General features: G+C 30.5%; 8 protein-coding genes and 1 long non-coding RNA gene across 15 annotated transcripts; 3 read left to right on the forward strand and 6 right to left on the reverse strand.

Annotated features, from left to right (window-relative positions):
• Positions 1–186: 186 nt before the first annotated feature.
• On the reverse strand, positions 187–3604 carry LOC114873398 (DNA replication licensing factor MCM4). The gene is made up of 8 exons (XM_029181675.2): positions 3401–3604; positions 2960–3306; positions 1991–2883; positions 1602–1921; positions 1240–1517; positions 746–1146; positions 464–674; positions 187–392 (listed from the first exon to the last, which is right to left on the reverse strand). Exons 1-8 carry the CDS (start codon positions 3498–3500, stop codon positions 297–299), a joined length of 2646 nt encoding a protein of 881 aa, XP_029037508.1. The 5' UTR covers positions 3501–3604; the 3' UTR covers positions 187–296.
• Positions 3605–3631: 27 nt separating this feature from the next.
• On the forward strand, positions 3632–5413 carry LOC123988267. Of its 2 annotated transcripts, none has more exons than XR_006829816.1 (4): positions 3632–3715; positions 4412–4470; positions 5146–5246; positions 5321–5413. It is a non-coding gene; the product is annotated as an uncharacterized LOC123988267 (long non-coding RNA). The 2 variants fall into 2 exon arrangements; XR_006829815.1 differs by lacking the exon at positions 3632–3715 and adding an exon at positions 3722–4190.
• Positions 4262–6864, reverse strand: LOC114873357 (facilitated trehalose transporter Tret1-like). The gene is made up of 3 exons (XM_046287552.1): positions 6338–6864; positions 6106–6227; positions 4262–5802 (listed from the first exon to the last, which is right to left on the reverse strand). Exon 3 carries the CDS (start codon positions 5769–5771, stop codon positions 4356–4358), a length of 1416 nt encoding a protein of 471 aa, XP_046143508.1. The 5' UTR covers positions 5772–5802; positions 6106–6227; positions 6338–6864; the 3' UTR covers positions 4262–4355.
• A 22-nt stretch (positions 6865–6886) lies between these two features.
• Positions 6887–8987, reverse strand: LOC123988266 (facilitated trehalose transporter Tret1-like). Its single transcript, XM_046287553.1, has 2 exons — positions 8896–8987; positions 6887–8639 (listed from the first exon to the last, which is right to left on the reverse strand). The coding sequence occupies exon 2, from the start codon at positions 8606–8608 to the stop codon at positions 7193–7195; it is 1416 nt and encodes a 471-aa protein (XP_046143509.1). The 5' UTR covers positions 8609–8639; positions 8896–8987; the 3' UTR covers positions 6887–7192.
• A 76-nt stretch (positions 8988–9063) lies between these two features.
• Positions 9064–12661, reverse strand: LOC114873400 (coiled-coil domain-containing protein 40). Of its 2 annotated transcripts, XM_046287549.1 has the most exons (8): positions 12389–12660; positions 11705–12327; positions 11369–11612; positions 10886–11296; positions 10285–10806; positions 9934–10221; positions 9713–9871; positions 9064–9643 (listed from the first exon to the last, which is right to left on the reverse strand). In XM_046287549.1, the coding sequence occupies exons 1-8, from the start codon at positions 12527–12529 to the stop codon at positions 9392–9394; spliced, it is 2640 nt and encodes an 879-aa protein (XP_046143505.1). In that variant the 5' UTR covers positions 12530–12660; the 3' UTR covers positions 9064–9391. The 2 variants fall into 2 exon arrangements, with proteins under 2 accessions (XP_046143505.1, XP_029037511.2); XM_029181678.2 differs by lacking the exon at positions 9713–9871 and having other exon boundaries at positions 12389–12661.
• A 106-nt stretch (positions 12662–12767) lies between these two features.
• LOC114873415 (39S ribosomal protein L42, mitochondrial) lies at positions 12768–13520 on the forward strand. The gene is made up of 2 exons (XM_029181718.2): positions 12768–12873; positions 13096–13520. Exon 2 carries the CDS (start codon positions 13096–13098, stop codon positions 13453–13455), a length of 360 nt encoding a protein of 119 aa, XP_029037551.1. The 5' UTR covers positions 12768–12873; the 3' UTR covers positions 13456–13520.
• Positions 13521–13524: 4 nt separating this feature from the next.
• LOC114873355 lies at positions 13525–17327 on the reverse strand. Of its 3 annotated transcripts, none has more exons than XM_029181603.2 (5): positions 17263–17327; positions 15251–16897; positions 14738–14842; positions 14618–14649; positions 13525–14549 (listed from the first exon to the last, which is right to left on the reverse strand). In XM_029181603.2, exons 2-5 carry the CDS (start codon positions 16882–16884, stop codon positions 13711–13713), a joined length of 2610 nt encoding a protein of 869 aa, XP_029037436.2. In that variant the 5' UTR covers positions 16885–16897; positions 17263–17327; the 3' UTR covers positions 13525–13710. The 3 variants fall into 3 exon arrangements, with proteins under 3 accessions (XP_029037436.2, XP_029037435.2, XP_046143504.1); XM_029181602.2 differs by lacking the exon at positions 17263–17327 and adding an exon at positions 17085–17209; XM_046287548.1 differs by lacking the exon at positions 17263–17327 and adding an exon at positions 16980–17050.
• A 303-nt stretch (positions 17328–17630) lies between these two features.
• LOC114873343 lies at positions 17631–21406 on the forward strand. 3 transcript variants are annotated; one of them, XM_029181571.2, is made up of 6 exons: positions 17631–17904; positions 17996–18148; positions 18242–18842; positions 18918–20850; positions 20935–21008; positions 21137–21406. In XM_029181571.2, exons 2-6 carry the CDS (start codon positions 18064–18066, stop codon positions 21252–21254), a joined length of 2811 nt encoding a protein of 936 aa, XP_029037404.1. In that variant the 5' UTR covers positions 17631–17904; positions 17996–18063; the 3' UTR covers positions 21255–21406. The 3 variants fall into 3 exon arrangements, with proteins under 3 accessions (XP_029037404.1, XP_029037403.1, XP_029037402.1); XM_029181570.2 differs by having other exon boundaries at positions 17993–18148; positions 18242–20850; XM_029181569.2 differs by having other exon boundaries at positions 18242–20850.
• Positions 21407–21460: 54 nt separating this feature from the next.
• Positions 21461–23571, reverse strand: LOC114873346. Its single transcript, XM_029181578.2, has 4 exons — positions 23360–23571; positions 22777–23264; positions 21997–22708; positions 21461–21921 (listed from the first exon to the last, which is right to left on the reverse strand). The coding sequence occupies exons 2-4, from the start codon at positions 23246–23248 to the stop codon at positions 21579–21581; spliced, it is 1527 nt and encodes a 508-aa protein (XP_029037411.1). The 5' UTR covers positions 23249–23264; positions 23360–23571; the 3' UTR covers positions 21461–21578.
• Between the last annotated feature and the right edge of the window lie 106 nt (positions 23572–23677).

A 23677-nucleotide genomic window follows, 5' to 3' on the forward strand; every position in this document is an offset into this window, starting at 1 on the left:
CATCAAATATATAAAATAATGGTTGAAATGATAATCAATGTAGTACGTAGATTTTCAGGGGAATTTTTACAAATGTGTTGAAATTTTTCAATATGTAATATAATTTATGATACAATACGTTAGTTTTTTAAACATCTGATAATAATATATTTCCTAAATTTACATAACGAATACAATTAAAACAGGTTATGACAGAATAAGATTTATTAAGGTTATAAAAATATGTAATGTTCAACTGATTTTTTTTCTTATTATAGTTAAATTCATTATAAAAATAGTAAAAGATACGTGATAAATTAAGAAATACGGATGCTGTTTTTTCCGATTATTGTTATTAATCCATTGTCTTGTAGTTCTCTTAAAGCATCTTCAAACATGTCTCTGTTAATAAGCTAAAATAAAGATAATAATTTTCTTTATCATATTGCACAATATGAAAATCAATTATAAATTGTTTACCGACCATTTCAGAAGATTGTCTTATTTCAGCCAAAAGTTTTTGTTGATTAAGTATATGAATTTTATCCTTCTTTTCAATAAGCTTTTGAATCACATCGCACAATTCCTTCTTCCTTTTTCTGGATACCGAAGATATACCTGTTGTTAAGATACTTATATCTATTTTACCGCTTAGCGGGTCGATGGCAGATTGTTTCAAAGCTTCTCTGTGTAATCTATTGAAACAAATGAAATGTTTAGAAGCAATTTAAAATGTTTCTTGGTATTATTTTATTCAATTACGAACCTCCAAGCTTCTTCAACATCCTGTGGCTCTACAGTAGAGCTTAATCGTACTTTGGCATGCGCCTCGGATAATCGTATCAAAGATTCTAATTGTCTAGGATACGCTGTTATTTGTCCGCGTCCTCTTCCAACTCTTCTCATATCAACGTATGCTTGTATCAATCTCTGTTGGCTTTCTTCGTTGAGAATAGGATGAACGTGTTCTTTCGCAAATGCTAAATAATCACGAACAACGCTTTTATCTATTTGTTCGTCCTCGTTTTCATCCAGAGTTGTATAATATAAAGACACCATGTGAGTTGCAAGTTTGCTATCGTATGTATCGCATTGAGGATCCAATATCAAAAAAATTAGATCAAATCGAGAAAGTAGAGTATGCGGTAATTTTACATTTTCAATAACCTAGAGAATATATATGTTACAAAACATTGTGTAATTATGTAATATAATATAATAGATCCCGTTCCTTTCATGATAAAAATTTTGTATACATACTGTTTTGTTTTTATTCCATTGAGATTCACAAGGATTAGCAGCAGCAAGTATACTGGTTCTAGCATTTAACTGACAAATAATTCCAGCTTTAGCAATACTTAAAGTTTGTTGTTCCATTACTTCGTGTAATACTGATCTTGCATTTTCATTCATTTTATCGAATTCATCGATACAACATATTCCATTATCAGCAAGTCCTAATGCTCCTGTTTGTAATATTAATTGTCTAGTTTCTGGATCTTTTGTTATATATGCTGTTAAACCGACCGCACTAGAACCTGCAATTATCACAGATTAATAAAATTGTACAGACAAATTTTTAACTACTCTAATAATTTACATTTATTTTCATCTTACTATACCTTTTCCACTGGTGTACTGAGAGCGGGGTACCAAGTTGTAAATGTATTGTAATAATTGTGATTTGCTTGTGCCAGGATCACCGCATAATAATATATTAATATCAGGTCGAAAATGTTTGCCATACACAGTGCACGATTTTCTAGTTCCACCGAATAACTGTAATATAATTCCCTTCTTTACATCGTCATTCGCGTATATACTAGGAGCGATTTGTTTCGCCAATTGTTCATAAATATTGCTCTTTTGTGATAACGATTTCAGAACTTCAATTCTTTCTGGTGTAAAATTATGTTCTTTGCCATCTTCTTGATTATATAGTCTACGAATGATTTAAAATAATTAATCAACATTGAAGATAAATTGTATATAATTAATTATTTTTCCTTACCGTTTAGAGTCCTGCTTTCTAAAATGAACTACGTCAATATATGTTCTATAGATAGCGTGTAAATTATGCTCAAAGTTAGGCTTATGCGTCGATGCCCTAAAAATTCCAGTAACAGAAACTCTATCTCCAGGCATCACTGCATCTACTAAATTATTATGCGCAAACAAAACAGTAGTATATGGAGTTTGTCCTTGTGGCATCTCATCAGGTGCCTCTTGTAACTTTATCATTTGTTTATCAGAAAAGTGACTTAAATTGTGTATCAAAGTAAAAGAGTATTTATGCGTGCAATGCGCGCATATTGTAGGCTCTTTGGTTTTTCCCTTTTCAATTTCGACAAGAGTCGTGAAGGCACAAACGCTGCATTTAAAATAAGCCTCCCGCATTTGCGGAATTAATGTAGATACTCTGATCACCATGCCAGGTATTGTAATTAATTGATCCACGTCGGTAGGATCTAATTCTCTCATGGTCTTAACTTTATCTACGTTGAACGGACGAACTTGAATCTGATGTTCTAGAACTGCAGCAGGAAATTTTTCAAAGAACAATTCATTCGCTGCCATATCTAAAGTCGGTATAACTTCTTGAGGATAAGAAATTAATTGTTGATAAAGGTGACTGTCAAAAGCTCTTATATGAGCACAATTAACATTTAAATACGGCTCTTCTAAAGTATGTATTTCTTCTAATTTCTGAAGATATAAGGGTTCTGATAAGTTCATATTTTCCGGTAATTCGTCATTTTCCGCATCGGGGTCAATAAATCGTTGGAAAAACAGTTTAAATTGTTCCTTGCATTGACTTATAACTACATTTGTTCCCCAAACAACTAAATGAGGCCCTGCTGTTTCGCTTTCTGATGTTCTTACAGCATTTGGAACTTCTGGAATCTATTATAATTGATGTTATATCATAGCAAAATAATAATAATAAAATTAAAACTCTGTTTATAATGCATTTTCTTACTGGTTCCTGTAGCGTAAACTGTCTTAAATGCCTATCTGTATTAATGTCAGGTCTGTGTCGAATTGGAGTACCACGTATTCCGCTTCTTGGGGTACGAATTGATCCCAAAGAACTAGGAGTACCATAATTAACAGGAGAAGACAATTGTAAACCACTTTCTGATTCATTAATTGGTCCAGAACGATCCGTTGAATGATCATTGGAACCAGCTGCACTTTCATGTTCCGAAGAAGCAACAATTGTAGCAGCTCGATTTCCATTGTTTAAAGCATTTTGTCTTGTACCATTGGTGCCCCATCGCAATGGAGTTTCTACATTATTGTCAGCTTCATTCCTAACTGCAGCACCTTATACGCAAGTTTAACAAAATGAGTACAGTAATAGCACAGATCAAAGCAAATATATACAATAATTCTTAAACAAAAAAACAAAAATACTTACGGGGGGTACCGAAAACAGAAGGGGATCGTGAACCCTGAGTTTGTCTTCTAGGAGTTCTACGTGGGCTATCTCTAGCCGGTGATCTCATAGGACTTGACATTCTTTCTTATAAGTCTTTATAATTTCTATAAGATAATTAACGAGCATCAAAGCTACTTTCCCGCCTTTGAAACGTTTTATTAATAAATGAACGCTAGATGGCAATTATGTTCCGCAAATATGGCGGATTTCCACGAAGTTTCGAATGCGATTACTTTCGAAACTGTTTTATTCAAAACACATGTGCAAGATTTTCTATTCAAACCATCCATAACTGTAAAGTTCTAAAATTTACTACTTTTTAATCGTTTTGCAAACAACTAGCTTTTAATCTGACTGAGTAATGCGTTGTCTCAACTACATGATATAATTAATCCCTCACACGATTTTTATTTTATAATCAGACGTGCCAAAGTCTAGAAATTTTCCACAATAAAGAAACAAGATATCTTTCGTACAAAATTTATAAATAAAATTCAAAGATTCTGAGATTTGGCTTTTGCTTTTGAAGAGGAAATCTTCAACTCTCAAGTGGATATGAGAATAAGAGAACTCTTGAGAATAACTATCATAAAAAACTCAAGAAACTCTTAAATAGATATGTACTTTTACAAATTACATCTCTTTTATTTGTAAATTATATCTATGTATACTTTGATATACATCATTTATCACACAACAAGCGATAAAATTATTAGCACTTGATAAAATAAATCTACAGAAGAGTACTTCTATTTCTAAATTTCACAATGTAAGCTTTTATATAAAATGTACAATGTAGAATTTTAACAGATATATACTGTTATACCTGTAATACCTAAATGAAATTCTACTTTTTATTTGTTCGAATATATAATATACAAATATTTACATATTCTTAAATCTACGCTTATACTCGTAGCAAGTCTTAAAATTATCACAAAGAATTCAATTCTCTTTGAATTTCTATCAAAGATTTGCCTTTTGTTTCAGGAACTAATATATATACAAAGAGAGTACCAATGGCACTAACTACAGAAAACAACCAAAATGTAGGCCCCATATTCATTACTTGTTTTAAATCATCAAAAAATTTAGTTACAATAAAAGCTAGTAACCAATTTAAAACACAAGCACTACTCGCAGCTACACCTTTTACCTCTGGTGCAAATATTTCTCCCATCATCATCCATGGGAGAGGACCAAAACCAATACTAAACATAACAATAAAGATACATATAGATATTAAAGGTAACCATTGAATTGCACTAACATCCACTTTAATTTCTGTAAGATAGAAATACAGCCCCAGAGCTAAAGTTGTTAAGCACATGAATATTGCAGATATCATTAACAATATTCTTCTACCTAAACGATCTACAACTAATGTGCTTATAAAGACAGCTAATACCTGTATTATACCTATAATAATAACGGAATAATTATCATCCATACCACTGCCAGCTTGACTAAAAATGGTACTGGCATAAAAAATAACAACATTTACACCGCTTAATTGTTGAAAAAACATGAGGCCATACGAAATCACGAAACTTTTCTTGGTAGCTTTAGATTTAAGTAATACGAATACAGAAGTTGTCTTTTCACGAGTTTCTTTTAGTGCCTCTCGGTTTACACGTAATTCGTTCTCTACATTGTATTGAGTACCACGTAATTTAGTTAAACTTTTTTTGGCAGCATCTTCATTGCCTTTTTTTAAATAATAGATGGGTGTTTCTGGCATAAACATAAAAATTACAAAAAATATAAATGGCACAACGGCAGATACAATAGACAGCACACGCATATCTACAGAACTTCCTAAAATGTATGTTAATGCAATACCTACTGTAAGAAGTAACTGAAAATAAGATCCTAAACTGCCACGAATCTCATTTTCAGCTATCTCTGCTGTGTACATAGGTGCAGCTACACAAAAAGCTCCGACACTAAAGCCAATAATAAATCTACCAATATAAAACATAGTTACGGAATTGGCCAAAATTATAACCAGCCAACCTATGGTAAATGGTATTACCATTAGAAGCATGGTATATTTTCTTCCTATTACATCAGCAAGAATTCCAATAGGTATACATATCGCTGCTGCTCCAAGTGTAGTTAATGAACCAATCCATGAAAATTCAGATGAAGTAATAGGTATATTATATGAATCTGTTAATTTCTTTCCATCAGCACCAGCAACAGCAGTCCATCCCAATACCATACCAACTGCTAATGCGCCAAGAGTTGATGATAAACTGGCAATATACTGGGGCAACTTTTTAGCAGGTACATCTTCAGTATTGGAAACTAATGTTTCTTGTGAAATACCAACGTTCTTTTCATTCATCTTCAATATTAGAAATCACTTCATCAAATGTCTAAAAATAATTAAACTAAATAATTTTGTGTGCAAAATAATCAATTCATTAATTAAATTTCATTTAAAGTTACTTTAATCTGTTTAGTTTTGTTGAAATTTATGGCTATGCTAATTTTTATTTTTTCATGTGAAATCTATTTGTTTATCACTTATATTATCAAAAATTACACTATTATTACAGATACATTCACGATAATAGAAAATGAAAAAATAGTTTGTTATTAAAATACTAATAATTCGATCTATAATTTAAAAACATTTTATCACTGCAAATATGTTATCACTATGTTTTGCTACGTACCGTGCTGGTTAAATAAAAGTTTGAATGAGTACTTGAAACGTTGAAAGAAAGTGTTTCGTTATTGAAGTCCGATCGTATATTAAAATATCTATTACTTGTGGACACTCGGCAATAATCACTACCTTGAAAATATTTGTTTCTTATCAGCGATATGAGTAAAGAGTGATTAATCTCGGTTTAATTGACGGGTTGTTTATTGCATATATACTAATAACAAACATGAATCACTGACCATCGTTTGTAATCCATGTATTTTTCTGTATTGCAATATCTTCTGTTTTTTGATTTTCATTTTTTAAGTGTTCAAATATATATCATAATTTCAATTCGTTTTATGTTACCATATCAAGAAATACTGAATTCAAACAAGTAAATTTATATAATTTGCACAAATAGATATATAACTTGATAAAATAATTTCTTATTATAGTCATAAGTATCTTGGATCACTGTATAATCTTCTTACACAGTTCTAAGTACACAGTATGATAATATAAAAATTATAGATGTATCTTATCTTATATATTCATAGAATTCCTCAAAGCTTGCAGAGTTAATAATATCTTCCTCATATTATCTTTCATCATTACATTTCATTAGAATTTTGTGATATAGAATATTCTGCTATTACATTTCTATTATTAATTAGATGTAATTTTATATTTAGTTGAGGTTTCTTTCTTGATGGTATTTACACAATATTTTCCAAGTATTACAATTGCTTTGTAATATTTTCCATCCAATGCATAATGAAATGGACTATGTCCTTCCTTTTCTAGACAAAGAAGATCTCCACCATTTGCTAAAGATAACTGCAATACAATGACTCTACCCCATGCTGCTGTAACATGACCTAGAGTTAACCAATCCATTGATCTGACATCAGGGTTTCCTCCATGACACATACTTAGTATCACATAAGTAACTTTTAATTTCAAATTTTTAATAAATATATACAGTTATACTCATAATACTTAAATTCGTAGTTAAATAAAATTCTACTTATATTTGTTTTAGTAGGTAATAATATATACTTATTTACATATACTTAATTCTACACTTAGCCTCATAGTAAGTTTTAAAGTTATCATGAGGTATTCAATTCTCTTTGAATTTCTACCAAGGATTTGCCTTTTGTTTCAGGAACGAATATATATACAAAGAGAGTACCAATAGCACAGATTACAGAAAACAACCAATATGTAGGCCCCACATTAATTGCTTGTTTTAAATCATCAAAAAATTTAGTTACAATAAAAGCTAGTAGCCAATTTAAAACACAAGCACCACTAGCAGCTATACCTTTTACCTCTGGTGCAAATACTTCTCCCATCATCATCCATGGGAGAGGACCAAAACCGATACTAAACATAATACCAAACAGACATATAGATATTATAGGTAACCATTTAATTTCACTAACATCCTCTCCAATTTCTGTAAGATAGAAATACACCCCAATAGCTAAAGTTGTTAAGCACATGAATATTGCAGATACCATTAACAATATTCTTCTACCTAAGTGATCTACAACTAATGTGCTTATAAAGATAGCAAATATCTGTATTATACCCATAATACTAATCGAATAACTAACAAACATACTATCACCAGTTTCCGCAAGGAGGGTACCAGCATAAAAAGCCGAAACATTTACACCGCTTAACTGTTGAAAAATCATGAGGCCATACGAAATCACAAAACTTTTTTTAACAGCCTTAGATTTAAGTAATACGAATAAAGAAGTTGTCTTTTCACGGGTTTCTTCTAATGACTCTCGGTATACTCGTAATTCGTTCTCTACATTGTATTGAGTACCACGTAATTTAGTTAAACTTTTTTTGGCACCCTCTTCATTGCCTTTTTTTAAATAATACATGGGTGTTTCTGGCATAAATATAAAAGTTCCAAAAAATATAAATGGCACAACGGCAGATATAATAGACAGTTCACGCATATTTACAAAACTTCCTAAAATGTATACAAATGACACGCCTATTGCAAGAAGTAACTGAAAATAAGATCCTAGTCTGCCACGAATCTCATCTTCAGCTATCTCTGCTATATACATAGGTATCGTTACACAAAAAGCTCCAACAGTAAACCCAAGAATAAGTCTACCAATAAAAAACATAGTTAGAGAATTGGCAAAAATTAAAAGCAGCCAACCTAAGGTAAGAGGTACTACCATTAGAAGCATTGTATATTTTCTTCCTATTACATCAGCAAGAATTCCAATAGGTATACATATCCCTGCTGCTCCAAGTGTAGTTAACGAACCAATCCATGAAAAATCAGTTGAAGTAATATTTATATTATATAAATCTATTAATTTCTGTCCATCAGCACCAGCAACAGCAGTCCATCCTAATATCGTACCAACGGTTAATGCTCCAAGAGTTGCTGATAAACTGGCAATATACTGGGGCAACTTTTTAGCAGGTACAACTTCAGTATTAGAAACTAATGTTTCTTCTGAAATGCCAACGTTCTTTTCATTCATATTCAATATTAGAAATTACTTGATCAAATGTCTAAAAATAATTAAATTAAATAATTTTTTGTGCAAAATAATCAATTCATTAATTAAATTTCATTTAAAGTTACTTTAATCTGTTTAGTTCTGTTGAAATTTATGGCTATGCTAATTTTTATTTTTTCATGTGAATTCTATTTGTTTATCACTTATATTATCAAAAATTACACTATTATTACAAATATATTCACGATAATAGAAAATAAGAAAATATTTTTTATCACTGTATGTTATCACTATGTTTTACTACGTACCGTGCTTGTTAAATAAAAGTTTGAATGAGTACTTGAAACGTTGGAAAACTGTTTCGTTATCGAAGTCCGAAAGTATTTTAAAATATCAATTACTTACGGACACTCGACAATAATCACTACTTTTAATGTTTCTTATCAGCGATATTAGTAGGGAGCGATTTATCTCGGTTTAATTGACGAGTTATTTATTGAATATATAATAATAACGGACATAAATAACTGACCGTTATTTGTAATGCATGTATTTTTCTGTATTCAATTTTTTGATTTTCACGTTTTCTGTGTCCAGGTATATATCATAATTTCAATTCGTTTTAGAAATTACCATATCAAGAAATACTGAATACAATAAAGTAAATTATATAATGTACACAAATAGATATATATCTTGATAAAATAATTTTTTGTAACAGTGAGAGGTATTATGGATCACTGTGTAATCTTCTTACACAGTTCTAAGTACACGATATGATAATATAAAAGTTATAGATGTATCTTATCTTATATATTCATAGAATTCCTCAAAGACTTGCAGAGTTAATAATATCTTCCTCATATTATCTTTCATCATTGGAAAATCATTATCAGTTTTTTGTAAGACATATTTTAGATATTCTCTATAACTATGTTCTTTTTGCAAGTTTTCTTCAATTATACATTCACCTTTATAAATCATTCTATAAGTGCCATTTTTTATATCATGTAATTGTCTCGCTTTTCTTTGTTTAAGAACCAAACTATGCAAATTCTGAAAAGTGATGCAATTAATTTAGTTTTTCAAGGTTTTATTAATAATATAATATATATAAAAACATACGTGATATTTTATCTTTTCCAATTGTTCAATTTCATTCTCTATGTTAGAAAGGGGTTCTTTTAAATTTTGTAAAAGTTCCTGACAATTGACTATTTTGCTTTGAGTGTTTTTTATTTGGCTGTTTAATTTTTCTACCATATTATTAATTTGCTTTGTAACCTATTAATAATACAAATTATATTTCATTTGTTTTCATACAATTAATTACTTCAAATACTTACTTTTAAAAGCTGTTTAATTTTTGCTTGCTGACCAGATAAACGTTTACACATTACAACCTTCTTATTGTGTTTTTCTTTTGGATTTCTATTAAGTTTACTAAGAACTTTATTAATCATAATATCTCTTCTTGTAACACACAGATCCATATCGTGGATTAATTTTTCCTGAATTTTTTTCAAATAAGAGAGCCTTGTTTCCATTTTATGAATTTCACTTTTCATTAATGCTATATCACCAGTACTGTGTTCTTGTTTCACATTTTGTATTGTTTCTTGTATTAACAGCACCTAATGTATATATTATACTATTATCATAAATTAACAGTTAAAACGTGTTACAACATCACTTACTTTCTTTTTCCATGATAAACTTTCTTGTTGTGCACACTTCAATTCTTCCTTTAACATATTTTTTTCACTATCTAAATTACTTAAGTCGCTTTGTAATTTTACGAGTTCTAATTCAAATTCTTGAAAGGATAAGATAGACTCATTTGTTACCCTGCAATTTTTATTTTCTAACGCTTTTTTTAAATCTTTTTGTATCGTCAAATTAGCATTCATAAATGATAGTTTTTTATCAAGAAAAGCTATAGCTTTATTTGTACTTGTTTCTTTTTTTACTAGCATTTCTAGAGCATAGTTTAATTTCAGGTTTTTCTGTCTCATTATCATAATTTCTTTTTCAAGAACGTTTAATTCACGTAACTGTGATTCTCTCTGTTGGCTTAATGAAACGATAAAACCTTGTTGACGGATCCAAAACTGTTGCGCTTTTTGAATATTTTGTTCAATTTCTTGAATATTTTTTTCCAAACTATTAATTTTTAAATCTTGTGGGCTTAACTCTTCACCACCAATATTTGGTACAATCTGAAATTATTCATTTATATAGATAATTTTCAAACATAACTCTATTTTAAATTGTAAAAAAGAATGACTAATACAAAACCTCATCGATAAGTTTATTTATTTCAAGAAGTTTTGTTTGTTTTCTTTCAACCGTAAATTCGTATTTTCTTATCTCTTTTTCTAATTTGTCTATTTGTTTTTCTTTGTCAACATTATTTTGTAATAGTTCATGTAACTCAGTTTTCTCATTTTGAACAAAGTTTGAAAGTTTTTCTAATTCTAACAAATTATTTCCGTATGTATTTTCTATATGAGCAACTGATATTTCATAATTTAATACAGAATTTTTTGTATTTATTAATAATTCAGTTACATATTTTGCTGTTTTATTGCTTATAATCTTTTCTTCTAATTTTTCACATATTGTGTCTTCCAAATATTTTTTCTTTTCAAAAATTGTTTCCAACTTTCGATTTATTTGTTCTTCTTCGTGTAAACATTTTTGGTATTTCTGAAATATTATCATTATATAATAACAATGATTAAATAAGATTTCATTTGTTAGTTATATTATTCAACATACAGTAAAAATAACATTGTAATCATACTGTGTTTGTTCATTAATTTTTGCGAGATTTATTAATTGAGATTCAATGTTCGTAATTTTTTCATTATACATTAATGTTACATTTGATGCAGTTTTAATATTATTTTGTAAACGAAACGATAAAGATGTTAAATGTTCATTAACTTCCATTTCTTTTTCAGTTTCTTTTTTAATTTTTTGAATTTCTGTTAATAATAGATTATATGATTTATGTGCTTCTCTAAAAAAAAAAAAAAATAGAGAAACTTCTAAATATTATAAGTTTGTACCTATGATACCAGATTTACGGTATCTATAATGGTATTTACTTACTCCTGTTCAATATGTAGTTGATCATAAACATCATTTCGTTTCCAAATATTATTTACTACAGACTTCCATATATTATGTAAGTCTTTGTGTTTTCTGTGTAGAGTTTCTAGATCTGTATTCGTATAAATTATCATTTTATTAGCATCTTCCTTTTCCTTATTTTTAATTTGTAATTGCTCATCTAGATATGCTATTTCTTCTTCAATTTTCCGTACTTCTTCTTTTAATTTATGTAAAATAAAATCTCTTTGTTGTTTTTCGTTAATTAACATCCTATTTTTATTAGCATCTTGTAACGACATTTGTTTAGATACAATGAGATAATCATTTAAATCCTTTTCCCATTTAGACAAGCAATTATGAAAAGCCAATAAATTTTTTAATTCTTGAGAAAGTTTTTCTTTCTTATTTTGCTCCTCTTTTAATTTAACATTATTTTCATCTAAAGTTTTTTTAGCATCTTCTATATTACAACTTCTTTTTTTCTTCAATAGTGTAATTTTTGTTAGTGCTTCTTTATATTGTTTTATGGTTACATGCTGACGTTCAACTTCTTGTTGAGTCTGATAAAGTTGTATACCTTCTGATTTCAACTCTTTCTCAGCTTGTTTTAATGATGCTTCCTAAAAGTATTGTCATGCATAAAATGTAAATTTGAATATATTAATTTTACTAATATCTTACAAGATTTAGTATTTCTTCAGATAGCTTATTGTTAATACGCGATAGATGTGTATGAAGTGTTGTTTGAAATTTCTTCATTAGCTTATCATCCGGGTCAAGAACATTTAACGTAGGTGCTATGGGGCACTCCATTTTATTCATTATTCTTCTAACAACTTTTTCTTGTTACTTCTTTATATTCTCCTACAATGGAAAAAAATAAATAATGAATATATCATACTTTGTCAAACAGGTATTGACCTTTCGTTCATGTTTATGAAACAGCGCGATGATCATGACAACGCTCATGAATTAAAGAATATAAGAAAGTAAAGTTCTTATTCTTGAAGCCATCCACAAAATTGGTATAAAAACCAACCATAAGGCTCAGGAAATCCTCATTGAACTCTTTGTCTATCTAATATATATTCATCACTAATCTTATTCTGCCTTGTTGCTGTAGTTACGTTTCATCTAACATAAATGATTATTTTTTCAAAATAAAGGTATTTTTAATAAGATTTGTATATTTAATTATGTTTTCTATATAAATTCAATCGTGAGTTGTAATTGTAATATAAGTACTTTATAGTTGTAATGATTTTGAGGGAATATTAGGGTTATGTTATCAAAATATAATCATAAATTTTCATAGTTTCAAATATAACTATTTGCAAACGTTTGATTAGTAGAACATTAACCAGTGTTCTTTTTTTGTTTTTAAACAGATGTATTATTCTGCATTATGTGTTACACGAACATTGAATGTATCTTGTAAACGATATTTGAGTTCTACTAAATTACCATCACAAATTGTTATACCATTAAGCAGAGATATGATTGTCTGTTGGCATCCAGAACCGAAATTCCCTTATGAATATTCATTACCATTACCAGAAGAGAAAAAAGTTTCATCCAATTCTGTTTTGTCTATTGGTGAAAAAGAAATCAGTGAAGTTTTTAAACACAAGAAACCTCAAGTAGTTGTCGAAGAGCTTGCTAAAATGACATATACTACAAAACATAGATGGTATCCTAAAAAGGATAGAAAAGTAATCAAGATAAAACCAGAGAGACCATATCTGTAGATGTAATTTATATTCTAAATAAACCTAATGAAATACCATTGAATAAAATTAAAATTAAACAAGAATATCTATGATAAATCATTACAGTCTTTTCTTTTCTTCTTTATTTGTTTTCATAGTATTGCACGTACATATTTAAATATAAACACTTACAAAATAATTACAATATATATATGTATATACATGTACATGTGGTACATTAGTCATAGAATAATTTACATAAACTTTGGTTTTTCATAAGAAAAAAAGTTAATTTTAAAAATCAAGAGTAGATATTTGTCTTTCTCCGTCGTGGATGAAAATCTTCATTGCTTGATATAACAAATACCTCCCAAATTTACGTTTTTCTTCCCTACTCCATGTTATTACTTTTCCATAGTAATCTCCACTTTTACAATTTTTTAGATTTTCCGTTCCTAGAGCCTCAATCATAGCAGCTTCTCGCGTATAAGCTTCTACTGGAATACGGTTTTGAAAAACGCGGAGACAAACAACTCCATATCCTTCATTCCAAATGTTTAAAATACGTTGAATTTTTTTATTATCAGAACTTTTATGCGAAAACCATGTTTCTGAAGCTTCTTTAAGATGGGCGAATGGTCTGTTATGTGAACCTTTACCAATATAAAATATAGCAGAGAGAAATTTTAACCATCTTTCGGAATCTTTCATATTTTCTGCACTAGGTAAATCCTCAGTTATGCGTGGATCTAAGAGTAGATAATTAAAACACGTTTTATTTGTTCCTTCTCTCCATCTTCTAGAAGGACTTACTATACAAAATTCTTCAAAAATATTCTTTTCAATGGTTTTGTATTTTGTCAAGTCATTCACCCAATCTCCATACTCCAGAAATGGTTGCATATGAAATTTAAAATTTTTATTTGTTTTAGGAAAAGCTCTGCAATGATTAGATTTGAGTCGCACAGATGATGAATTATTTTTCTTGTTTTCGAATTTTGTAAGACGTTTCAAATATAGCTGTCTCGTTGTATTAGTAATTGGTCCTGGATTATCACCAAGAGCAATTAACTTTCTTCGTATTGTTTGATCTGTTAAGGGTACCTCTATTGACAAATTTAATAAGTGGGGCCCTGAAAAAAGATTAAAGTCTTATTTCAAGAATTATATATTAAAATTATATAATTTTGCTTAGGCTTACAGAATTCGTCGATAGAAGTACTCCCAGATTTGCTGTAAAAACATAAATACATATATCTAGGATCAACATTGCATATAAAGTAATGAATTTTAAGAATCATAATTATTTTCGATATCTTACCATGGTGGAATTGTATAAATTCTACGTTCCCGAAAAGCCATACCTTCGTCTATATCTTCGTGTTTATATTCCTCTTGTACACTAATGTATGATTGTGATTTGAAACTGGAGAAATAATTAATTTATTAAATTTTAAATATTAAAAGTGTTGAAATTAGAATCACAGAAATTTTGATAATTAAATTTATAACACTATATTTCTCCAAGGTATTCACTGTACTAGTATTTGAATATTGAACAATATCCTGTTAATTAGGTCTATGATTTAATTTTGCACCATTTTATTTTACTATGCACCGTATTACTTCCTGACTTGCAATAATGTTCGATATATAACGATAAGTTATCACTTCTTATCAGTAAAAGTGACTAGTCTCAGTAATATTAGAAATTAAATCACAATAAAAAGAATTAAATCGTATAATTTTTTTTGGTAAAATTATTGAAAACAGTATAACAGTTCAAAATACCATTACAGTGAAAACTCTATATATTAATTAACAATAAATTTACCTTGAAAAAAAAGTATTCGAATTTTCCTTAAAAGAATTTGAAATACTATTAATTTTCGATCTCTCTTCTGCAGTTAAAAAATTCTCTGGTGAAGTTATACGCTCTTTTAAGTTCTCTTCATATCGTTCAACTATATTGGTTTTTTCAATTTCTAAATTTCTAAAATTGTTATCGAGTCCTTCTATTGAATCGTTTTCATTTTCATATTTTTCATAATTTTTTTTATTTTCGTCAGTATTAAAATTTATTAATACATCGTCGTCATATTTATTTTCATCTAATTTTATCGCTAGGTTTTTACTAAGCTTATAATTCAATCTCTTGATACAATTATGTTCTGGTGATAAAGAATTCGTTGAATCGGGACTTGTATTGTCTGACGATGTAAGTCCATTATTTTTTTTTAATTTTCTAAGTGACGAATATTGTCTATGAAACTGTTTCCTTCTCCTTGGAGTAGACCTTGCTACTTCTTTCTCTAGATTAAATTCAGACTGAAATAATTGATTTCTTGTCATACATGGCGTGAAAGTTTTAAATCTCATTTCCTTTTGTGATGATATTTTTGGAGATACGTATTTTCGTTGCTTCCCAACAGGTTCCCCTATTAAAAAATTTGGCGACTTACTTATAATGGAATCACCTGGATTATATACAGGTATTAATGAAATTTTAGCGTTATTTTGTTTAAAAATTTTGCGTCGATGCTTAGGAGTAATGGACCGTCTTCTTGTTTTACTTTTTAATAACAATTTCTCTCTCATATTACACATCATACTGTTATCTGTGCTTATCGTAGATGATGGACTTGTATCGTATTCGTTTCTTTCAGAAACCAGTCCATATTCATTATTGACCTCCTGTTGTTTAAAATTGGATTTCAAAGAATTTGAAAGTTGATTAATAATTTTATCAACTAACACTTTTTCTTTATTCGTTTCTTCATAAATTCGAAATTCTTCTGCATTTGCTTCAAACTGATCATTACTATTTAAACTATCATCACCATCTGAATCAAAGGAATATTTAACTTGGATACTAGTAGAATTTTGTTTGTCATATTTTTGAAATACATTTTCCTTTGATGGGCTTTCTGTTACTATATTAGAATTTTCTGATGCAGCATATTCTGCTATTACATTTCCATTATTAATGAGAAGTTTATCAAAAGTAATTTTATATTTAGTTGATGTTTCTTCTTTGATAGTATTTTCACAATATTTTCCAAGTATTACAACTGCTTTGTAATATTTTCCATCAAATGCATAATGAAATGGACTACGTCCTTCCTCGTCTAGACAAAGAGGATCTCCACCATTTGCTAAAAGTAACTCCAATACAGTGACTCTACCCCATGCTGCTGCTACATGAACTGGAGTTAACCCATCCACCGACCTGACATTAGGATTTCCTCCATGACGTAAAAATAATTTAGTAACTTCTTCTGCAAAAGCTTCAGAGTCATTACCTATTACTAAATGAAATGGAGTTACCCCATACATAGGAATTAATGTATTAGGATTTGCTTCTTTATTTAGAAGTAATGTTGTTACTTGCTTTATATTATTGTCTTCCAATCCATCATAGAGAGATGAAGCCAGGAAAAGGCATCCTTTTGATTTTAGAGTAGACATTGTGTACTTATCCCTGTAACACAAAAGTATATTTTAATTATCTGATTTGGGCAAACAACTTAAATGATAAAATTTAATTGTCAAAATGTACGAACATTGTATAAAAGTAATATACAAAGTACTATACAAAAGTGAATTAGAAATGTAAAATCAATTTTAAATCGTTATATTTTTGAAGTATCTTTGATTCAAGTAAATACCTTTGAAAATGTATACAATGGGTCTTTATAGAAGGTCGTTTTAAAAACATAGAAATTAAATAAGAAATAAGGAACGTATTAACTATTTGTACCATACTCTAATTAATTACTTTCTCAAGACTACATCTCTGTTAATAATGTTTATTTTAAATACAGAAATTTCTAAAATGTTTCTTACCCTTTGTTTGCTTTTATTATTTTCGTGTTACAATTGGTATGTATATATACCGATTTACGGAATCTGTATTACCAGCATCCCCACCAAATTTTGACCGTGGCGACATCTATACAAAAACGGCTCAAACTATTCAACAAATTACCGACTCGGTCCCCGAAACGGAAGCACTAGCGCCATCTATCGTCAAATTGCGGAAGCTAATCGACCAGTAGTTTCCGCGATTTGTGAATAGATGGCGCTGTACCCAAGTCCTAGTTGGTAACTTGTTGAATAGTTTCAGCCGTTTTTATATAGATGGCGCGACGATCGAAATTTGGTGGGGCGATGGTAATACAGTTTCCTTTTTCTCCAGGTACAAATACAAGACACCTCGAAAATAAAGTCATGTTCAGCCTAGTTCAGCCTTGTTAGACAGTAAATCATGGTATTGGATATATTTGCAATCATAGTATCATACATGTAATCACTCCTGTATGATAATCGTTATCAGATATCTAATGAATACTTGTGTTTTATGTATAACATTCCCCAGTGATTGAGATTTACTTAAAAGAAAAATATAACCTCTACCATTTGTTTACACAGAGTTTTGTCTCAATATTTCCATAGAATCATAAGTCCCTGTGAATGCTTCGAAATAAAGTATGGAATATATGTTTATTACTTAAATAGTAAACATTATTACAAAAGACTGACATTTTTAATGACGAATATAACTTCTTTTTTTAAGCAGAAAGTGTTGTCTGTTTATACTGACAGTAGTTCATTGAACTATCACATGTTCGAAATTGAGCATGGTAAATGAGTGCCTTAAAAGATCAAGATCCCGATTACGGGCCGTCCGTTGCGAATAATGAGAAGCATCAACGAATTTACGAAGAAAATGGTAAGGAAATTTCGATCGAATCTATGTCAAGTATTATGCCTAACCTTGTAAAGATAAGTCTTATAATAAATAGTTGCTTGACATTATTTTTAGCACGTAGCAGTACTGCAAGGAAAATAACAGCTATAATTGAAAGAGAATTTTCGCAAGAAATTGATGTAAAGGAGAAAGAAGTTCTAGAAATTCAAGAGAGATTACATAGAGCATCAAAAGTTCTTCATCTTTTACGTTACGTCATTGTGGCTGATTTCTATAATCGCAAGCAGTGTCAAAATTCACAGAATGTAGAAGCTAAACAAACTCAGATTCATCCCGCGATAAAACAGTTGATTGGTAAATTACCAAAATCATTTGATAGTTCAGTTCCTACATCGTCGAGTAATGAAAGTTACTTTGGAAGCTCACAATTATTTTCAACGTCTAACGCAATAGATTGCGCTATAGTAAAAAAAGAAAAATCAGTAGAAGAAACAAGCGAACATAGCCGCGTAGAGAAAAGAAATAACGATGTGAACGAAGAATCAAGACCGAAGAAAATTCCGCGGTATATTCCACCAAAAAGTGGAATTCCGGAGTCTCAGTGTCCGTCGAGAGGCATCAGGCACAAAGTTAGAAAACGGATAATTATTGGAAACATTTCAAAATGGATTCCTCCAGAATGGAGGGAAGATGCAGCTAGTCACAAGTGGACAATGTATGTTCGCGGAAATAAAGAAAATCCTATTATCGATGATTTTGTTAGTAAAGTAAGATTCTTTTTGCATCCTAGCTACAGACCTAACGACGTCGTAGAAGTTACATCGGTGCCATTTTGTCTATCAAGACGTGGATGGGGTGAATTTCCACTGAGAGTACAGTTACATTTTAAATGTGCACTCAATAAACCAATGGATATAATTCATTATCTGAAATTAGACCGTACTTATACTGGGCTTCAAACTTTAGGTGCTGAGACACTTGTTGATATATGGATATACGCAGATCCTCGCAATTCCAAACGAATCACCGGTAAAACAGAGCAAGATTTCATCGAGAATGAAAACGATTGTAAAGTAAAAATAGAAAATAATGAAGATTTAAATCAAGAGCATGATTCTATCAACAACACCGTAAACGAATCGATAGATAAAGATTGTAATGTTGTCGTGAAAAAAGAATGTTCAGACTACATCAGTGTTAATAATGAAATTTCAATAAATACCAAACAATTGCAATTGTACATAGATCTCGATCACGATTATTGTGGATCAAGATATCTTAACGATTCTGAAGGAAATTTAACTATTGATCACTCGTTAACAACGTTTAGAAGAACTGATTCATCGTTGAATAAAGTTACCAAAGAAAACCAAGAAAACTGCCAACAAAAAGAGGACAAAGAGGAAACGAGCGTGAACAGTAGTAATTCAGATTCAACTAAATCAAAGATAAAAGAAGAAACAATTAACACAGAGATAAATGAATTGGACCGAAACAAAGAAAAAGCATTTCCATTAGGTTGTTCTAAACTTCAATCAGATCTTCGCCCTTTACAAATTACCATTCCACCATTGTTCGAGGCCTCTGGAAGTAAACATGTCTTGGTACTAGAAAACAATCAGACAATTCCAGTGGATATCGCAGTTCCACGCACAGCCGATGATCATCAGATGAAATCAAAAATAAGTTTCACTGCTTCTCGTGGTATTAGTTTATTAAAGAAACCTTCGGGTTCAGAAACAACGATCCAAGTACGAAATCCTAATGGGACGAACGTTCAACAGGGATTGAAGCTTCAGTTATCTAAAAGTATTCTTCTAAATGTAAACTCTAATGTACCAGTATTAAAAATAGCTGAAAGAAGGAATTCGTTAAACGTAGAAAAGGAATTAACTTGCGAAATGAAAATAAATCAACACGAATTGAAAGAACAGAAATTATCTCGTCAGAGGATCACATTGGGCAAAGATAAACATAAACTCCAAAGTAGAAAGGAATTTTACGACGATATTCTTGAATCAATAGAAACTGTAAAAATTGCTAATATTCAAGGACTGCTGCGCTTTATTATTAGAAGAATGCCAATGATAACTAGAGACGCTTTAGACTATGATTACAGACGACTTCATCCTTATGCTTGTTCAAGCGAAGAAGAATTCTTTCAGTATAATTATGCTAAACGAAATGCTTGCGAATGGAATCGAGCAAAAATGATAAGAAGTTTCATTAAAAAAAGGTCGTCGTTTACGGAGGAGGAATTATGGAGTATAAAAGAAATAATGATTTGGTCACGGTTACATGGTTACACACCTCTTCGTTCAGATTTTCCAATTAGATCGCTCCATCAACAAAAGAATTTACCCGATTCAACGATTGTTAAAAGCATGTTTACGTGTACCGAACCCGATACGTTTTCTAAATGGCTTCAAACCTATCCAGCTCGACATAATGATAATTTATTTCACTCTAATTCCCAAGCGAATGAGATCGATACCGAGGTGGATGTTGTAAATGTCGACGACTCGATGAAAAATATAAAAAGAGAGAAGAAAGGAAGTAATGAAGTTCCTGATACGAAAATCGCTGCGATGAATCTTGATACTAAATCGGTACCACTTTATAATTTCGTTCATGAAACTGCTAGAGAAATTGGTGTTGAATTAGTATCCGAAGAAATTGTGCCAAATGTTGTATACTGTGCATCTGGTCGAACGATGATGAGAGTGAGTAAAGTACTATTTTTATTTCTTCCTACTATTATCTCATTTCGTTGCTTATTAATAAATCATTTTTCAATTTCTTTTCAGGCTGTCGAATGCCTCGTAGAAGACCTGGTTAGAATGTCATTGGCGAAAGCTTGGGAACGATGTGGTGATGATGGGTAAATACTTGATCCAAACTATCAATATTTTCTACAAAATTAATGATTATTTGTTCACGATGCGAACGTCAGTAGATATACATTATTATCACAGAATTGTGACAGTCATATTTTTACTTTGTTTATAGATATCCGAAAGTAATCGTTTTGGACGATGTGCGTGGAGCTCTTTTAAATCGTGAAGAGTTCGATATTTTCACGAACGAAGGATTAGGTTCCAAGTATCGATTATCAATGATGGAATAATTGAAAAGCATAGAAAACGTAAGGAAAATAATGCTACCGTATTTAACGTTCAAGCAATAAAAATCTACTATGAGTAATTTGCTTCAAGGCAGTGTGTCTCATTCTTGTACAAATTTATAAATTTCAATAAAGTATATGAAATTTTGTACGAATAGGTATATTCAAGCAAAAATTCGTCTTTATACGCTTCGTCTTTGTAAAAATAAAATTGATGAATCTATATAAGAAGCGGTTTAGAAAAAGAAATCAAAGTATCGTATAAAAAATATGGTTGGAACGTGACTTTTTATCAAAAATATGCTCACTGTTTTTTTCGTAAATCGTTTAACGCATAATAACGTAATCGCTTTCGTGTAGAGGTGTTTGTGCTTCTAACAGAGCAATATCTTTTAACCTAGGTGACATGGGAACATAATGGGACTCGTCCATTATTCTTTGCTGTACAAAAACGTTTCTTTCACTCTGCATAACATACTCGCTTTCCTCCAGAGCAGCTCGTGGTTGTCGATTCTGTAGAGCGTTATCTATTATTCGAGGTGACATAGGAACATAATGAGAGTTATCTATTATCTTTTGTAATGCAAAAGCATTTCTTCCATTGTGCATAAAGTTTCGAGCTGATGTCATAGATACAATATTTGATCGAGACATTCGAACGTCTTGAAACCTTTAAAAAATAATTACATTGATTAATTAATAATCCATGTTCAATAATCCAAATGAAAATTAAACAGATATAAACCTATTGCTAGCTATAGACTCTGAAGCACATCTTTGTCTTGGCGGTAAAGGTGGAGGTTCATCTGGGTGGCGAGTGGCTAATTCTTCGTCCACCTCCATGAAACTTGAAGTAGCTGCTGTTACATTGCTGCTTCGTTGATCTGCAATTTCTTCATAAATTCCAGAGGCTATAGAGACATCAGAAATCCTATTCTTAGAACTACTTGGGCCACCTGAACTTCCTCCAATAAATGGAATACTAGGTGGTTCAAGTTGATAGAAATATCCTGTTGTTCTATTAGGAATTTTGCATTTTATTACTTCGTAATTTTCGTTACTTTCCCTTCTTCTGTTATATGTTTTCAAGTCTGTTCTTTCATTGAATACTGGATATCTTACCAGTGTTTCATTCTGTGTTAGTATTCTAAGATCACCCTCGCTTAAACTGAAAGGTCGTCGATTTATTTGTCTATTTCGTGGTCCACGTCCTTGGGTTACCAGGTCTAGTAATAATTTAGCAGCGTCTAAACAAAACACGTGAAGTTCTCCAACCCCGCCACGATATTCTTTAGTTGTGTGAATTACACAAATACATCTGACATCTTCTGGTCGACCTGATGTGCTCAAATGAAACTGACCTAATTCTTTCCATTCAAAACTTTGTATTGTTTGACCTGTATGAATGTCTTTTATAAAAACTCCTAATGTACTAGTTACTAGATCACCGTATAGTCCTGAAATATAGTATCAAATTAAATTTCAATGGTTAACAGACTCTCTGTATAAGAAATAAATCGTATACCTGTGAGGCCTGATGCTTTGGAATGTCCATTGTCAACCATAGATACACTATAAGATTCTAAGGTAAATTTATACTTTCTGGGTTTTAACAGCTGCCTGATATTTGCCATCCATCTTTGAGATTCTGTTTCTGAATTACCAGCTAAATAAAGTAATGGTTTTCTGTCTTTGGTAGGAAATATACCAAAGGCAAATTGTTTGGATCTAGATTGAGTACGATGAATGATAGCATCCAATGGTATCGTTATGGAATTACCATTATCATTTGGTGATATAGAACTACCACTGCTAATGGCATAATCAAGTTGTACTTTAACACCCAAACCAGGGCCTAGTTTTTTAACAGAGCACCAGTGCCTTTTCCATACTTTCCAAGGACCCAGTGTCCTTTTTTTTACTTTATGAACCTTTGATTTACTACCAAAAAATTTAACATCTAGAAATCCACAAATTTCAATATTTTCCTCAGCCATTGAACTCTTGTTTAATCTAAGAAAAAAAAATAAACATTTCAAAATTAACATTTGATGAAATAATAGTATTTAACGTTTTATTGTAACAAAAAAGAGTCATGAATTATTTACCTTAAGCTTAATAGTTGATGTAGCTGAGGAATATTTTTTAATAAAATAAAATGTAACGCAATAAGGATCGTCTTCGATCTTCCAAGAAAGAAAGGTATGGTGCAACCAGCTACATAGGATTTCAAATAATAACGGCAAAACTTTGTAAGTACAGAGCATCAGGTATGTTTATAAAAACGCCCGGGCATTTAACGAACAGTTTGCTCTTTCTGTTATTGTTTACTAATCTGTTTTCTCGTTGATCTCAAATTCAGTACTACCAACGAGATACTATCCAATGTTGGCTACTACTAAAACTGGAACTCACTCAACGAAAAT

Source organism: Osmia bicornis, chromosome 10, assembly GCF_907164935.1.
Source record: "Osmia bicornis bicornis chromosome 10, iOsmBic2.1, whole genome shotgun sequence".
Classification (NCBI taxonomy): domain Eukaryota; kingdom Metazoa; phylum Arthropoda; class Insecta; order Hymenoptera; family Megachilidae; genus Osmia; species Osmia bicornis.

Excerpts from the sequence above, each read along its gene's own strand:
- LOC114873400 (XM_046287549.1), bottom strand. The coding sequence starts at position 12,529 with ATGAATAAAATGGAGTGCCCCATAGCACCTACGTTAAATGTTCTTGAC. Across the intron at positions 10,807-10,885 it reads TAAATAAACTTATCGATGAG|ATTGTACCAAATATTGGTGG; the intron begins GTTTTGTATTAG and ends GAATAATTTCAG. Across the intron at positions 9,872-9,933 it reads AAATTAAACAGCTTTTAAAA|GTTACAAAGCAAATTAATAA; the intron begins GTAAGTATTTGA and ends TATTATTAATAG.
- LOC114873346 (XM_029181578.2), bottom strand. The coding sequence starts at position 23,248 with ATGGCTGAGGAAAATATTGAAATTTGTGGATTTCTAGATGTTAAATTT. Across the intron at positions 22,709-22,776 it reads CAAAGCATCAGGCCTCACAG|GACTATACGGTGATCTAGTA; the intron begins GTATACGATTTA and ends ACTATATTTCAG. Across the intron at positions 21,922-21,996 it reads GAGTCTATAGCTAGCAATAG|GTTTCAAGACGTTCGAATGT; the intron begins GTTTATATCTGT and ends TATTTTTTAAAG.
- LOC114873357 (XM_046287552.1), bottom strand. The coding sequence starts at position 5,771 with ATGAATGAAAAGAACGTTGGTATTTCACAAGAAACATTAGTTTCCAAT.
- LOC114873355 (XM_029181602.2), bottom strand. The coding sequence starts at position 17,179 with ATGGTACAAATAGTTAATACGTTCCTTATTTCTTATTTAATTTCTATG. Across the intron at positions 14,843-15,250 it reads TCGAATACTTTTTTTTCAAG|TTTCAAATCACAATCATACA; the intron begins GTAAATTTATTG and ends TTATTTCTCCAG. Across the intron at positions 14,550-14,617 it reads TACTTCTATCGACGAATTCT|GGCCCCACTTATTAAATTTG; the intron begins GTAAGCCTAAGC and ends ATCTTTTTTCAG.
- LOC114873398 (XM_029181675.2), bottom strand. The coding sequence starts at position 3,500 with ATGTCAAGTCCTATGAGATCACCGGCTAGAGATAGCCCACGTAGAACT. Across the intron at positions 3,307-3,400 it reads TTCTGTTTTCGGTACCCCCC|GTGCTGCAGTTAGGAATGAA; the intron begins GTAAGTATTTTT and ends CTTGCGTATAAG. Across the intron at positions 2,884-2,959 it reads AGTTTACGCTACAGGAACCA|ATTCCAGAAGTTCCAAATGC; the intron begins GTAAGAAAATGC and ends CAATTATAATAG.
- LOC114873343 (XM_029181570.2), top strand. The coding sequence starts at position 18,064 with ATGAGTGCCTTAAAAGATCAAGATCCCGATTACGGGCCGTCCGTTGCG. Across the intron at positions 20,851-20,934 it reads CTGGTCGAACGATGATGAGA|GCTGTCGAATGCCTCGTAGA; the intron begins GTGAGTAAAGTA and ends ATTTCTTTTCAG. Across the intron at positions 21,009-21,136 it reads GAACGATGTGGTGATGATGG|ATATCCGAAAGTAATCGTTT; the intron begins GTAAATACTTGA and ends CTTTGTTTATAG.
- LOC114873415 (XM_029181718.2), top strand. The coding sequence starts at position 13,096 with ATGTATTATTCTGCATTATGTGTTACACGAACATTGAATGTATCTTGT.
- LOC123988266 (XM_046287553.1), bottom strand. The coding sequence starts at position 8,608 with ATGAATGAAAAGAACGTTGGCATTTCAGAAGAAACATTAGTTTCTAAT.